The sequence below is a fragment of the Phaethon lepturus genome, unplaced genomic scaffold (assembly GCF_000687285.1).
Source record: "Phaethon lepturus isolate BGI_N335 unplaced genomic scaffold, ASM68728v1 scaffold10027, whole genome shotgun sequence".
NCBI lineage: Eukaryota > Metazoa > Chordata > Aves > Phaethontiformes > Phaethontidae > Phaethon > Phaethon lepturus.
In genome coordinates, this window is record NW_010551115.1 from 7,899 (window position 1) to 8,358 (window position 460).

General features: G+C 32.6%; 1 protein-coding gene across 1 annotated transcript in view; it reads left to right on the forward strand.

The window, feature by feature from the left end:
* KIF15 (kinesin family member 15) overlaps positions 1–460 on the forward strand; it is a 38,352-nt gene that overhangs the window by 7,393 nt on the left and 30,499 nt on the right. Inside the window, 2 exon segments of the mRNA XM_010290776.1 lie at positions 436–457; position 460. The exon segment at position 460 is cut by the window's right edge and continues 175 nt beyond it. Coding sequence (XP_010289078.1) covers positions 436–457; position 460 — 23 coding nt within the window.

Genomic DNA, 460 nt, shown 5'->3' on the forward strand with positions numbered 1-460 from the left:
TATACATCTCTGAATAACAACAGAAAACTACATCTCCTGCTAATTAGGCAGCATGTGTGTTCCAGAAGTTGTCAGGTTTATTTCTCCATGAATGAGACACATACACATAGTATTTCTGTAACTTTAAATTTTTTTTTTTTTCCTTGTGTACTGGTGCTAACACGCACCAGTATTCCATATGTTGTGCTTTCAAACAGCAATAGCACTCTTGGAAGAAAGAAGTGAATATTAGTGTTTTTATTAAGCTTGAATGTAGCTCTATTTTTTCATTTTTGAAATACTTCTATTGGAAATGAGTAAAAAAAAAAGTTTTTGTCCTTGAGATTTTTGAAGTCTGTTGCACTGAAATATGCTTCCTATTGTTTGTCACCAGTATGTAAATACTGGGAACAGTCTGAGATACTTTATATTATTCAATGTCTTTTTCATGCTTAGGTATTAACTATGGGCTGGAGAAACC